This window comes from Cyclopterus lumpus, chromosome 4, assembly GCF_009769545.1.
Source record: "Cyclopterus lumpus isolate fCycLum1 chromosome 4, fCycLum1.pri, whole genome shotgun sequence".
In the NCBI taxonomy this organism is placed as follows: Eukaryota; Metazoa; Chordata; class Actinopteri; order Perciformes; family Cyclopteridae; genus Cyclopterus; species Cyclopterus lumpus.
In genome coordinates this window covers 15,170,267-15,180,997 of record NC_046969.1, presented here as the reverse complement: position 1 = coordinate 15,180,997, position 10,731 = coordinate 15,170,267, and the positions used below count along the sequence as shown (strand labels likewise).

Here is a 10,731-nt window from a genome sequence, read left to right as displayed (position 1 = left end):
CTTGAGAGCATCACAGAGCAGATAGCACTGTGGGGCTGTATGCTCTGCCATCGTTTGTAGTTTCCTATTACAGAACCATTATCCCAACGGCACTGAGACGGTTTTTTAAGCTGACATTTGAGACCAAGTGTTCTGTTTTTCTTTATTTAGAAACAACTCAAAGAAGAACAGGTATAAGACTTTTCTGTTTGAGTACAACGTTTACTACACTTGGTGTAGGCCTTGAATGGTGACTTTCTATAAATCCAAGCCAAGTCATTATCTGAGAGCAATTCTTGTCAGAGATGTGAATGTGTCTCTTTTCTCATCCACAGAGCCAGATTTACATCCAACGTTGTAAACTAAATCAAAACCTCATCTGAGAATGATAAAATATTGCCTGGTGTGCAATATGTATATCCAAGACCAGAACTGTCAAACCTTTTTTTATGATAATGAAACATGAATCTTTAAATAATACAAGACCAAGAAATTAAAGTAGTTACTTGAAAGACAGAGCCCAAGGGCAGATGGACTTCTTGACTGCTTTTAGCAGTTTCCACTGGTTCAAAATATTAATTCCTGCCACCAGTTGTAACAGCACAACATACCTCCTGTCATCATCATACCTAAACAAACACAAACTAAACACACCTAAATTCTCTCTCCCTCCCCCCCCCCCCCCCCTCTCTCTCTCTCTCTATGTATATACAGTACATATATACATATGTAAACATATATATATATATATATATATAGCAGATATGGCATCTACAATGGCAGGATGAAGACAAACCTGGTCTTGGTTACTTGGTTAAGGTAAGGGAAAAAATCTCTGCCATGCCAAGTAACACATGATTTATGTGGTACTCCAGAAATGTAGCACTGCGCTTCCACAAGGTCGAACGACTTGTTTGAGACACATTTTCACACAGTATGGTCCAAATATATGCAACACAGATCGAGATATCTTGACCTTTAGCCCAGAGTATGTATTCTGCTCCGAAAAGGCTCAATCATCTTTCATAAGATTCAACCTGCCAATTTCTTTTAAAATTAAAGCCCCCTGTTTCTAATGCAGCCTTTAAAAAAAAGAAGAAGAAGAAGAAGAAATCCATTACTTCACTCTGGACCAGCATTGGACCGATCAATCAGCAGAGAACAAGGCCCCTGGCATGGCTGTGTGTCGGATGTAAACAGAGGAATTGGGGGAATAACAGGGAACAAAGAGGAAGAAAAAGAAATGGTAGATGAGGGAAGTGAGTGAAAAGAGAAAGACAAAAAGGGAACATTAGAGAGTATAGCCCTTCTTCCCTTTCCAACAGGAACCTGTTTTAATAGCAACAATCAGTCAGTGGTGGAGCTCTGGCTGGAAATAGAGAGGCTGAGAGGATGGAGGGGAACAAAAGACAAATTATAGGAAATAACAGCACAAGAGCATAAACACAGGACAGGTGTCATGTCACCGTTTACAGCAGGGGGGGTGTCATATGTAATCTGGTTGCAGGGGGATACTTCAGTTGTTTTGGTCAAAGCCACACCTGTTTGTCTCAATGCACAGCTTCCATATGTTGGTGTATCAAAACTAAATGTGTAAGACAATTAAAGACATTACAAAGCACGTCTCTCACTGAGAAAGCTATACGCTAGCTCTGGAAAAGACAATACAATGATCTCTGATTTAATTGAACGGAAATTGGTCTTCAGTGTGTTTGTCCCAATGATGAAATAGCATATAATATCCCGCAGATGGCAGCAACGCCTTTTTAGAAACATGTTTGACTTTTCTACAGAAGGGGAAGCAAAATTGAGCCAAAATACAGTTTTGACAGGAGGAATGCAATATTACTTTTAGGAGAATTATTTTTACCAGCTGTCTATCTGTCTATCTGTCTATCTGTCTATTTATCTATCTATCTCAGTGTTTCTTCACCATGTGTTTCAGTCAACGAGAATGATTTGATGCAAGGAGATGGAGTGGATCCATGTCTTGTACCTGGAATACAAAAAGGTGAGAAGAGAATCCTGTTGCCTCTGCATTTTATTTAAAATCGCTCCTTTGCTGCTCATTTACATCATCAAGATCTCAATGGCGAGTTTCCTTCTCCTCCGTGAATCAGTAGGCATGTGGCATGTATCCCTCTGACACCTTTACTGTTCTGGCTGAGTTCAAATGTCGGTAAATCTCGCATTATAAAAGGCGGTCATAAACACCTAATGGCCTGTCATGAATATTTTAGAGCCCTGAATATCTTATAGAAATGACCTCTAGAAAGCCACAACCTCAACAAGGCACATTTCAGAGAGATACCATCAAAGTTCAGAGCAACTCAAGGCCCCTTTTTCTGGTACTTTGGGCTTTTTTTGTGGCATGATTGGATTGATTTGTCATTTGCAACAGAAAGAGCTTGGCCATGGGGCTGTGGATAATCCAATTTATCGCGTTGCCATTTATTACAAATTTCTGTGGCTTTTGGGTCCACTGTCACATTGATTCGTTGATTGCTTGCTTAGCTGGGTCCTAATGAGCTGCTGTCTGAATCACTGCATAATCACCGCCCTAATTCACTTCTTCGCCTGCCCTCACGCTCGGTCTGTTGGCTCGCCCCGATTAGGAAAGAATGGACTGAAACAGCTTTCTGAGCAGACAATTAGTAACATCATCCTTGAAACAGGGTGTACTTCTGCGTATATTAGCCTTTAATAAATGACATTTCTCTTGCGATTTAGCAGATTGCTGTTTCAGGTGACAAGGAGCTCATCATCAGCAAATGATGCACATGTGAATTAAATGGCAATGCACAGGGAGGTGAGAGGAGGAGAGAGGACTTGAAATATTGACATATTTCACCAAATCACCATTAGATTCGTTAGTCTCTTACAGTGTAAATATTTAGTACATGCATGGAACCAATGGAATAATTACTGGGTAGTTAATAGTATATGGGAAGAAGTATAATAAGTGCAAATGAACAAATGTGGATTTTGTGCACCTATAAACTAGTTACACTCTTACATGTTTGCACTGTAATTACATTGTAAACGTGTATTACACCCTGTGATTAAAGTGTGAAATGGATAAGCAAAGAACCACTCAATATTAGGGATAGGCGTACAAGTATTTTATAAATACCGGCAGTATACTAAGTAATCTCACTGTAATGTGTGAGCTGTAATCTAAACTAGTGTCAGGCCAATACAGTACGGTTTGGTAACATTATTTTCCTTTAATTTGTGGAAATTTACATTTTAGGGTAGGAAATATATGAAGATGGATGAGAGAACAAGCACCACCAGGTGAAGGTGTACCTCTGCACAAATATCAGCCTGTCTGGGTGACATTTATCAAGCTTGAAGAGGGGCTTTGGGACATGGGATATGTTTGCAAAGAGGCTGATGAACAAATATAGAAGGAAGCTAATCAAGCCATCTATCAACAAAAGAAGTGCACCATCTGTGTGCTTCACCACTTGTCCTGCGGGCTCTCCTAGCACGTGATTCAATGCAGGTTCCAGTGTTATGGATGATGGACAAAGTAAGTGCTGATGCAATTGAAGTATTGTAGTAACTCTTCCCAGCTGTTTGCATATTATACACAGAGATCAGACATGTATAGGCACAGTAGGCAGATGATCAGACTTGAGGAAAGATATCTTGAAGAATCACACTAACTCATAATATACTCTATCAGCCAAAAATCACACGCAAAATGGTTTTCAGACAACATTTCTTTAATACAAAGTCAACATATCTACATACACAGTGGCTTTAAACCAATTATTGTTTCAGTTAGAAGTAACAGTTTGAAAGTGATAGCACTTGGCCCTTATACAAAGGAAAAACTATTTTGCTGAGATTGGGTTCTTTTTCATTTTTCCTGTATGTACTGTATATGTTCTATTCTTTTTGATGCCATTTTTTGTTAGTGTTGCTTTTTTGTTAGTCCCCCCCCCCAACCACATCCCCTAAATATCCTGCGACATATTCCAGTAAATTTGGTGTCTGTTCTCAAAGGTCTCGCATCTTTACATGAAGTCAAAAGAGTAACACGGTGCACAAGCTTCCAAAGACTTCCATGGTTTCAGTGTTGGCATTGGGGCCATTTTTGAGTTCCAAAATACTTCAGTTCAGGATTTTAGTTCATTATGAAACATCTAAAGGTTTTCCACTGTTCAGAAATGACGTGCTGGAAATGTGAATTTGCAGCAAGTTTTTGGTTGTCTTGGTCTTTCTTCTCTTGGTTGCATTGCACTGCTTTGTTTCATTGAGTCCTGATTTCTTTCTGCATCCCACAGTGAAACATGGCTGAAGAAAAACACATGGTATGGGTTTATACAACGCTTAAAAATGCTCTAGGGAGAAAATAAATCAACATGGCATGTTGCAACAGAACTATGTATGGCCTTTGTCATAGCTGCATTTGTCCATAAAACAATGATAGATCTGTGGATTACACCTTGGCATTTTAGGCAGTTAAGAATCTCCACCTTTTTTTGTTAGAATTTGACATTAGGTCTAATAATGAAAACAGAATCAATGTTTAAGCTCCTCAAGTTGCTGTAGTTCCATAGTGTGTAGTAGACCCTTGCTAATGCCAGGTTTATGTACACATTGAGCATGAGAATGTAACAGGCCCTTGTGTTGATGGTTGATTAGCAATTCAAATGGTTAGTGAGTGGACTAACTTCCCATCCTCAGCTAAATTAAACCAGCAGATCTCTGAAGCTGATCGCATGCCCTCATTGAGGCTATAGGTGTGAGAACAGGAGCTGGCTTGTTTCCCAGTGTAACTGAAAGCAGGGGAAATTAAAGGCAGAAAAACATGTGTGGTAATTAAAGACCGGGGAGCAGGGCTGGAGAAAGAACATTTCAGAAGGAACAAAAACAGGCGTTACAAACACCAGGAAGTCGTATATGAGCAGAACCTCGATGTGATTCTGATGCCACTCAAAGTATGAGATCTTGAGGGGCAAATGATACAAATACATATAATCTATATATTTGTTTATTTACAGGTATATTCTAGATCATAGTGGATATCTAACAAAATGAAAGACCACAATATGTCAGAAAATAATAATAAAAGTAAAAAAAGAGAAAACACTTAAGAGGATTTTCTTAATAACTGTGAGGGTCATAGTCTGTACATGGTCATATAGGTACAGTATGTCAAGTGGGGCTGCTTTAGCAAACAAAAAAGTTCAATTATGACATTTTTGATTGATTAGATATTTTGTAGACCAGTTCATAATTCAACAGTTGCTAAAAGGATCAAAATAATACTAATGCCTACAAGTTAATGATAATAAAGAATCTCAACAAGGTTTAAAAATGGCATCTCCTCATCGGCACAGGATCTACCCGGGGGTAGAGGTTAAACATTGGTGAGTGATTCAGGCAAAGCACCGATATCACCTCCACTTTTTTTTTTAAAGAAATGCACAAGGTTTCTAAGATTACAAAAAACATATACACAAACAAAAATAAATCAATAAAAAGTGATATTTTCAAACATGAGAAGTGGGTGGTATAAAAAAAAAGATGATGAGGAGAATAATGTCATTAATACTAAGTGTTTGGATATATCTGTATATTCTGCATTTAAATATATATGAATGTGTGAGTGTGCAGTATATATGTATACGTACGTACATATATGGAACACGTACACACAGACATGTTATACTTAACATTTCTTAAGTGAAAAAATAGAATGTTTTTCAACGTAATATGAACAAATAAGCATTTCTCTTTTCCTGCTAATTAAAAAAAAATGTGATACAACATCTTTGTTAAAAAACTAAACCAAAAATAAAATAAAAAGTCAACTATGTAATGTAAAATAAGTCATCATAATACAACAGTAATGTTTTCATAATGTTACAATAACAATAAGGCTTTTTTGGAAATAAGAAAAGATTACACGCAGTTCTGTCCATCGCTCTGGTCTTTGTGCACACCCATCAGAAACCTCCACAGAATCCGTACACTCTGTTCCAAAGCACTGATCTCAAAATGAAAACTTTTTTTTTATCAGACACATATACATTAGCGCGTCAATTCCAACTTGCAGTTGTTTTTGGGGGGGGGGGGGTTGTTTCAAGTTTTTTTTCTTCTTTTTTTCCTTATGGATGTGCAAGTAAGTTGTACCGTAGAATTTCATTATCACATCATGGCATCGAGATTCAATATGGCCTGTCACCCATATAGTCATCAGCTATAAAACGGAGGACAAAACCAAAGCAACCACTTTGTTCATCCACCTGTTACCAAACACACATACGGTGGAACGGAAGGCCAATTTGTTAACCACATAAACGTACAGCTTTGTAATTGCAACAGGCCTCTGCCGCCCTTGAGTGTCTTACAGAATGAAATCGATGATAATAGAGGAGGCTGGGGGGGGGAAAAGGAGAGGTGGAAAACACTGTTGGATCATGTTGTCATATGGATGCGCTCTCAGTCATACCCGCCACGGCGCGTGCGGTTAGCAGAGCTAGCATCTTTTGTTCGTCAGTTTCCTCTCCCTCAAGAGTCACACTTACAGCATACACGAGATAAGCAGCATGTTTGGTTTGGACAGAAGATTATAACAGAAAAGAAAAAAAAGGAAATTTCCTCATAAGACGAAAACGTTTGAAACACTGATGGTGAGAGCGTTGGTCACTGTACACAAAGTAAGCCCAGGCTCTGCGGCAATCCTTGTTTGGTTATTCCTGTTTGTTCCAAAGCTTCTCGCCCACCAGATTGAACTCTAGTTTAAAATGGTGGATAATAACGCCGAAGCCCCATGATGCAATGGTTCCAAGGAGAAGAGTGATTGTAAAAAATCATGGGATGCGGTTGCCATTTTTCCCACCGTGACCATCCGCAAGACGACCCGGCAAAAGCTTCTCGCAACAGTCAAGACCTCCTGGGGCACCTCTAACACACGGCGGTATCTCACCATCACCGTGGTTACCTGCCTTGGGATACTGATTTTACACAAGTTCACAATTCCTGAAACTACCTGATCTTAAGATATGTCTTGCTGCCTTCTTCCCAAACCCACTGTTTATTCTCTAAGCTCTTGGCGCTTGAGGACAGGCAGTAATGTGATCTATACTTTAATAGTTGAGTGTTTTTCCACACAGTTATGCATATCATTAGAGGGACAGTGTAAAAGAACTCATGGTGTATTTTATGCTAGATGGTATAATTCTCGTGCTCGTTACGTCTCCACTGATTAGATGTTTTTGTCTTACTAGAGTTTGGGGAAAGCCATTTGGGTTCACACAGGAAACCACAATTTGGTCATTTCTCTGGATATCACTCACAAAATGTGTTGATAGAAATACTTCAACCCCCTTTAACACCTATGCATATCAAAAAACTATAAAGTCACCCCGTCTTGGCTACATCCATCTGCCTTTTTGCTGTTGCCTTCTTCATTCACTGTTGCTCGTTACCGTTGTATCGCAAAGATATTTTTGAGAAGAGAAATGTCCACGAATGTTTACAATGTCCTCCACATTGAAACACTTGAGGTAAGGTAAGCAGTCTGACACTTTGATCAATACCCGCCCCACAGCTTGAGCCAGAGCGTCTGGTTCCGGTCCGGATGAGGGTTTTCTTTTCTTGATGATGGGCAATTTTCCTCGCTTCCTCCCAAAGGGTCTCTTAATCGAATTGGAATTATTCTCAACTGGTTGGTTGGGCGTCGTCTTCTAACATCTACAATAGGATCCTATTTGGTATGTCTGAATTAGGGATTGGTGTTATCGTTGTCTGCTGTCGTCGTTTAAAATTTCAAAGTTTCTATGGCTCAGGAGACTGTTGAGGGGGGCGACAGGATTCTGGGGGGAAGAGATGGCTTTTTACGTTGCATAGTGATCAAAGCTTCCTAAGTACTCCAGAGCTGCGTGATAGCAGAATTGGTACTCATCCTGTAGAGATGAAACACAAAAATGCAAGAAAAAAATGCATCAGAACATTTGAATTATTGCCTCGAAGTTGTATGGCTCAAAGAATTCTACCCCTGGCCGCGCTGTCACAGGCGCAGGGGCAATACAATATTTGGTATAATGAATTACTGAATTTAGTCAAGTTGAACTAATCTGCAGGTCTTTTAACATATCTGTGGCACTTAGTCGCCAAACTACATTAAACTATTGTACATTTACGTTATCCCCAAAATCAGAAGCCGCCTGTGTTTTTTAAATGTCCGTGTGACCACTGACCTCAGTCTGGACCATGGCTGGCCTCTGTGTCCGGAGCATCTTCACTGTCTGGAAGATGTCAACCACGCCTTCATAGCGCATTCGTTCCAGGACGATGCTGAGGGTGATGAAGACTCCGGTCCTGCCCACGCCAGCACTGGAAACACATAACGACAATGTGAATTAATAAGGATGTAATAGATATGTCTGGACTAATTGGTACATCTTTATTGGTCCTTTCTGATCTTCTCTAGTCCCATATTATGTATGTTTTGTGAGAACCTTGTGACTCATATTAGTCTAACCGAGAACAAGACCAGCTGTGCCGGCCTTAAAGAGTTAACCGGCAAGGACGCAATTTGCATGTGTGAATCCCCTTTGACTTCTCCTCAAACACAAAAAGAGCCCTCAAGGACACACAGAAGGCACACAAACAACCCAGCAAACATTTTGTCTCATTAAGCCCCTCCCATGTGTTGAGAAACCCAGCCTGCTGCTGCTCTCCAGAAATACTGCGTCTTAACTCAGATCCTGAAATACTTGAGAGCTGCCTCTCTAAGCTGCTTTGCTGTGAAATGACTTCCACTTCACCAATGGAACAATAATTGATATGACAACAGATTTATTTGGGCTTCTTCCAACCGCCAAAGCAATTTTGTTGAGTGAAGAATGAAAGCTATAGCTGCTAGATTTTGGTTTGTGTGTGTGTGTATGCTTACAAGTATGTGTCTGTTGGGGGACAAAGCCAGACGTAGGACAAAAGATGACTTATATTATTTAACTATAAATGAATATCGAACACAGTAGGTGTTTGAGCTATATCATGCAGAACATACAACCAACCCCCATGCCACAGTATCTGTCAGCCCACCCAAAGCCTCTTCCTGGGAGTCGGTCACAGCTTGTCACATGGACTCTTAAACTCACTCAGAGCTCCCCTCCCTCTCTCTCTCTCGCTCTCCCTCGAAAGATCAACTCTCCAAATCTGAAGGCTTGCCGAGCCGTTGCAGACTGAGAGGATTTGGTGTCCCCATTCACAGGAAGTAATCAGGCAATTAATGACAAAAAGCATGTGGGTCTATTAGATAGTGGCTGAGGAGAGGAGAGGAGGAGGAAGAATAATAGAGGGTGGGAGTGGGAGAAAGGAGGGCTGGGGGAAATGGATGGATGGGTGGAGAGAGAAAAAAAAAGAGAGAGAGACAGCGAAGATTAAGAAATAAACAGAGGGATGACAGACGAGGAAGGCCGGTGACAGAAGACGAAAGAGTAAAAGAAAAGGAAGGCATAAGCTCTCCACTCAGAGATGAAAAGCCTGAAGGAGGGAGGAGGAGGATGATAGGAAGGAGCAGGAGGTGGCTATGTTGGTGACAAGACAAAGAAACCTAAAGCTTAATTCACTTTTTTTTCCACTACTCAAGAGAAACCTCTTTCCAAAATTAGATATCTGCCTTTGGACAGTGACACTACTCATGAAAAAAGTACAAAATTACTGCAAAGTATTTTAAAAAGACTGCAGGTGACTTAAGTACCCGATTAACAGCACACAATTCTAATGATTTACTACACTCTAGGCTGAAGGCGTTTTGTATTAATCCTCTTATGGTGCTTAAACAAATCTAACAGGGTTCACTGAGATGTGTCAAGGATGCCTTCACTGTGCATTTGGCAGCTGAATGCAACACAGTCATGAGACTCCTGCAGACCAGTTTAATATTGTGCCCTACAATTCCTCCTGCAATAACCAATCCCTTCGCTCTCTCCCCATACAATAACTCTTAGGATTCATACAAGGGAGGAATAACTCAGTCTTATTGGAGCTTCCCTGACACATCCTACAATTCCCAAGGGGCCAATTCACTGCTGGTGACATCATTGCTTTTTAATGCAGGGGAGGTGATGTCATGTTTCATGATATCATGGCGCCTTTGCGATAGAAATGTGGAGAAAAAGTGACACCACACAAGTAAACCATGTTTATGAGACAGCAAGGAAATGATTCAATGTGTTTACACCTTGGTTAACGCGACCACATTCATGTATAGCAGTACGCGTTTTTTCTTTACTAGTCTTGCAGAGCATACTAACACAAGCTTTTTAAAGATGTCCATTGTCTGGCAACAAAAGGCAACAACTCATTCAGATGAATCCCACTCAAGGTCTATTGATGAATAAGAACAACCCGAGGCCTCGGTGTTGACCACTACCAAATATCGGGTTCTTCCTGAATCCAGCATGTCAAGCTAATGATGAAGGTTACCTTGGAAGCTGCAGCCACAGAAATAAAAATGCGTCACGCAGCTATCATAAAAACCAGACTACATCATTTCATTTGGCTCCTCTTTACAAATGCCAAGCCACATCACTGCCTTATCAATTATGGAGGACGTGGGTCTGTGGATGGCCAAAGGTATTGTACGGCAGTAGCAAAAAGATGGGGAGGGATTGTATCTGGTGATGATGTTAGAGCTGCACTGAAAAACCAATAACAAATGTAATAATGTATTTAATCTTGTCTGTCTTTGCAAAAAAAAAGGCATATTATGCCCCTCTTTAA

General features: G+C 40.3%; 1 protein-coding gene across 1 annotated transcript in view; it reads right to left on the bottom strand.

The window, feature by feature from the left end:
• Positions 1–5,892: 5,892 nt before the first annotated feature.
• ptprsa (protein tyrosine phosphatase receptor type Sa) overlaps positions 5,893–10,731 on the bottom strand; it is a 219,687-nt gene continuing 214,848 nt past the window's right edge. Inside the window, exons 37-38 of the mRNA XM_034530398.1 lie at positions 8,199–8,334; positions 5,893–7,904 (exon numbers count right to left, since the gene is read on the bottom strand). Of these exons, the coding sequence (XP_034386289.1) occupies positions 7,836–7,904; positions 8,199–8,334 (205 nt within the window). The 3' untranslated portion in view covers positions 5,893–7,835. The remainder of the gene's footprint in view (positions 7,905–8,198; positions 8,335–10,731) is intronic.